The 3,657-nt window shown below is 43.5% G+C and overlaps 1 protein-coding gene across 2 annotated transcripts; it reads right to left on the reverse strand.

Annotated features, from left to right (window-relative positions):
• Positions 1-417: 417 nt before the first annotated feature.
• LOC119308509 (macrophage migration inhibitory factor homolog) lies at positions 418-2,932 on the reverse strand. Of its 2 annotated transcripts, none has more exons than XM_037584639.1 (3): positions 2,722-2,927; positions 967-1,167; positions 418-696 (listed from the first exon to the last, which is right to left on the reverse strand). In XM_037584639.1, exons 1-3 carry the CDS (start codon positions 2,830-2,832, stop codon positions 661-663), a joined length of 348 nt encoding a protein of 115 aa, XP_037440536.1. In that variant the 5' UTR covers positions 2,833-2,927; the 3' UTR covers positions 418-660. The 2 variants fall into 2 exon arrangements, with proteins under 2 accessions (XP_037440536.1, XP_037440537.1); XM_037584640.1 differs by lacking the exon at positions 418-696 and adding an exon at positions 824-877 and having other exon boundaries at positions 2,722-2,932.
• Between the last annotated feature and the right edge of the window lie 725 nt (positions 2,933-3,657).

Genomic DNA, 3,657 nt, shown 5'->3' on the forward strand with positions numbered 1-3,657 from the left:
TAAGTCCCTTTGTGATGTGTGGTTTGGACCTGTTGATACACTGCCTATGTTGTGGGCTTTATTAATTTATAAAGTCGGACGCTCCTAGCGTCTCCGTTCTAGAAAAAGAAAACTTCAGCCTACAAACCAAACATAACCAACATATTTGGTTCCGCGACCAAGATCTTCTTCCCCATTTCATCTCACATAGGAGTGTACGTTTTGGAGCGTGCAACCTCTTTTATGGAAAAAGAACATCCATTCAAACAAATTTGCATATCAAAAGCAGCTACGCCGACGAAGGTTATCACAGATCACCGTGACGCCAAACAGAGCCTATGCCCACCAAAGGTATGTTCCACAGTTGCAGGGTGCACCTTATGCAAATCCTGAATTTTAGCTCATGCAGCAAATCACTGGAACTCAACAACCAGCACAAACACAGAGGACACCAAAAGGCTTCATGATTACGAATCGAGTCAAACCGAACAGTTGCGACGATCCCTTGCCATGGCAAGTCCCAAACCAAACCAACTAGATCACACAAGTACTCCGGTACTCATAAACACTGGCCATTAAACTGACACGATGTCTTACTGCAGCAGTTTCTCCTTAAATAGGCAATGGACAGAATATTAGGAACTCTGGAGTTCATGCAAGGCTCCATGCCATATGATGCGTCTAAAAGGTGGATCCATTCCATCCAAAGTCTGAGCGCTGCATGGTAAAGAAAAAAGATCAATTAGAGTTCACATAATTAGCATCTACTAGCATAGAAAGGAAGCCACTGTGGAAGCTAACACGACGACTACGAGTTCAAACGACAGATGGACATTTACATGATCTACTCTTGATGCAAAGCATGCAAACATTGAGCATGTTCTTGTGCAGGATGGGCCTAACAAACAGCAGAAATGCAATGAGAACATGATGATGTCTGATGAAGACCCATGAATGAGCAGTCGACGACAAATAATGTCTGCTTGCCTTTGAATCGTGGAACTTGAGGTAGAAGCGGGACTTGGGGATGGACAGCTTTGACTCCAGGATGGAAGCAATGCCGGCACTCAGCTTCTTGTTCACATCAGCGTTCAGCCCTCCGATGGAAACCAGCTCGCCGTAGGCTGCAGGCTCCTGGGTACCTCCAAATGCCATGGGCACTGAACCCTTGAGAACAACCATAACATACTGTCGGAAGCACTCAAGTTAGTATCTGAATGAAAAAGGCGGTGAGGAAGAACTTTGGTATACCACTACTTGGTCAGCTGAAAAACAGAAAACTGTCACAGCCTAAGTTTTCAGCAGTTCAAGTGTCTGACATTGCATCATATCATATCATATCTCCAAATCTCCAGAGCAACTCGGTACTCTTCATTTTGATCTTAAATATGTCTGATATAACAACAAAAGTAACTATTGGAGCCATTTCTTACTAATACTAATTTATTGCTATACTTAAAAACAACTAATCTAAGTACAATTAGCTTTCCAAAATAATACCCCAGTATATTTAGAACAGAAAAACTTGAGAAACAAGGAAATGGCCTGCATTTCTGTAAAAACATACGCAAATAAAGTTCTTAAAGGTGGTAGGTGTGATATTTGTGGCATAGGGAAGCGCCTAGAGTAAAACATGAGCTGTCCAGATTTACAAAAGATTAATGGTACTGCGCATATTCTATAATTTTCTGATATATGGGGTTCTGAATTAGTAATTATAGAAGAACACGCAGAAAACAGCCATATCTTGTACCTCTACATAGGAAAGAAAAGCAGAGTAAGTCAACATGTATTTCTGGAAAGACTTGCAGATATTGCCTCCCAAAGCAAAATCTCTAAAGCAAAATAAACTGTGAAAACAGCATGTTCACTCCAGCCTTGCCATAGACAATAATCATAGCCTCCTAATCAATTCCTCTGTTACCACAATGACAAAGAAAAATGGGAAATATGAAGGTTTCAAAATTCTTTTGAGAGAAAGCTACACATAAGCTTCATGGTACTCTTGAAGTTTTCTAGACATCGTACACTATGTTTACAGAGAAATTTGTAATGGTTAGATGTCGGCCATGTTTGTTATCTGATTTGTTGTTGCACGAAAGATAGGTTGATTATATTTCACCTCTTTACCAAGTAACATGTATTTCAAGTTTCAGCATATTCATGTCACAGCAAGTAACAGCACGTCAAACACCCTTGCAACCTTGAAGAACATATCCAAAACGAGAAGACAACGACTTGACCACCAAACAGCAACAAACTGAACCTTGGTTCCATTCGGGTTTAGTCCAAGCTTTCAATTTTCAGCGTGCATGCTAATTGATAAACAACATGAACTACAAAGTTTACTTGGTTCAACAAACGAACAGATGACCATAAGAAGCACAGTCCTAAACTGGACATAACCCCAGATCAGAACCTCGAACTTGCTCCACGCATGAAAATGCCATACAAACCTACAGATCAAAACACCGTATCCGCAATTTCAGCAGTCGCGGGAGAAAGATCTTCCAGGGAAAAGCAAACATGAATAATTGGCCAGAGGAAGGGGAACAAACCCCCAGCATCGAATCGATCCCCCAAAACCCTAACAGATTGAAGGGCCAGACCTAAGAGACGGACGGAATCCAGGGGACGGCCACGCCTATATGGATCGGCAAGGAGATACTGTCGCCGCGACAAGAGGGAAGGTAGCCTAGGCAAGATGTTGAGGAAAGGGGGGAGATGGGGTAAGGAGCGTACGGCCTCCGGCTTGCCGATGATGGTTGCGACGGTGCTGGAGGCGTCGGCGAGGACGGCGGAGGTGTCCACCCCCTCCAGGTTCACGTTCGTCGACACGTTCAGGCAAGGCATCTTCCTCCTCCGCTTCTTCCTTCTTCTTCTCCCCTGTCTGCGCCTTGGTGGATGGGTGGGGAAGTGTGTAATGGAGAGTTGGAGAACTTACTCGACCTTGGCGAGGAAGGACAAAACCCTGACCACTCGTTCCTAGACCGGTCGACCCTATGTGTGTGTGTCAAAAAATAAAAGATTTTTTTTGATTAAATAGGATAATTAATGTCTACTTAAACCTAAACGTCTTACATTTTTTTAATAAAATATTGCCAACGATGATTTTTTTTTTACATACGCAACGTACTAAATGTGTGACAACATTTTTACTAAGGAAAATTTTTGTTTTTACCACTCTATCTTTTGCCAATTTTTCATATATCGCTCTAGATTATGTCATTCCTCTTTTGTCACTATTAGCTTTTAACAATTATCACAATTGCCATTTCGTGGCAAAATCAAAATTTCAGAGTGACAATTGTGATACATTTTCAAATGCTAAGAGTGACAAAAATGAAATGTGAAAAATCTAGAGTGGCATAAATTGGCAAAAATTAGAGTGCAAAAACAAAATGCTCCCTTCTACTAACCTGTTCTTTTGAAACAAGCTTGTGACACAAACACTTTCTTTTCGTGCCTGAAGATACCGGGCATGCTAACAGGTCAAGGAGATAGCTGCCCCTCCCTTCCTGAGGCGCTCCTGCGGGCGCCCCCGGGAGGAACCCTAGGGCCGCCTCCCCTGCCCCCCTCGCCTCACCCTCCTCCCTCGCCACCGCCGGGGGGCATTGCCGGCCTAAGGCCGCGTGGTGCTGGCGGCGGCGGGGCTGCTCCCTCCCACGCAGATGGGGG

Source organism: Triticum dicoccoides, chromosome 5B (assembly GCF_002162155.2).
Source record: "Triticum dicoccoides isolate Atlit2015 ecotype Zavitan chromosome 5B, WEW_v2.0, whole genome shotgun sequence".
Taxonomy (NCBI): domain Eukaryota; kingdom Viridiplantae; phylum Streptophyta; class Magnoliopsida; order Poales; family Poaceae; genus Triticum; species Triticum dicoccoides.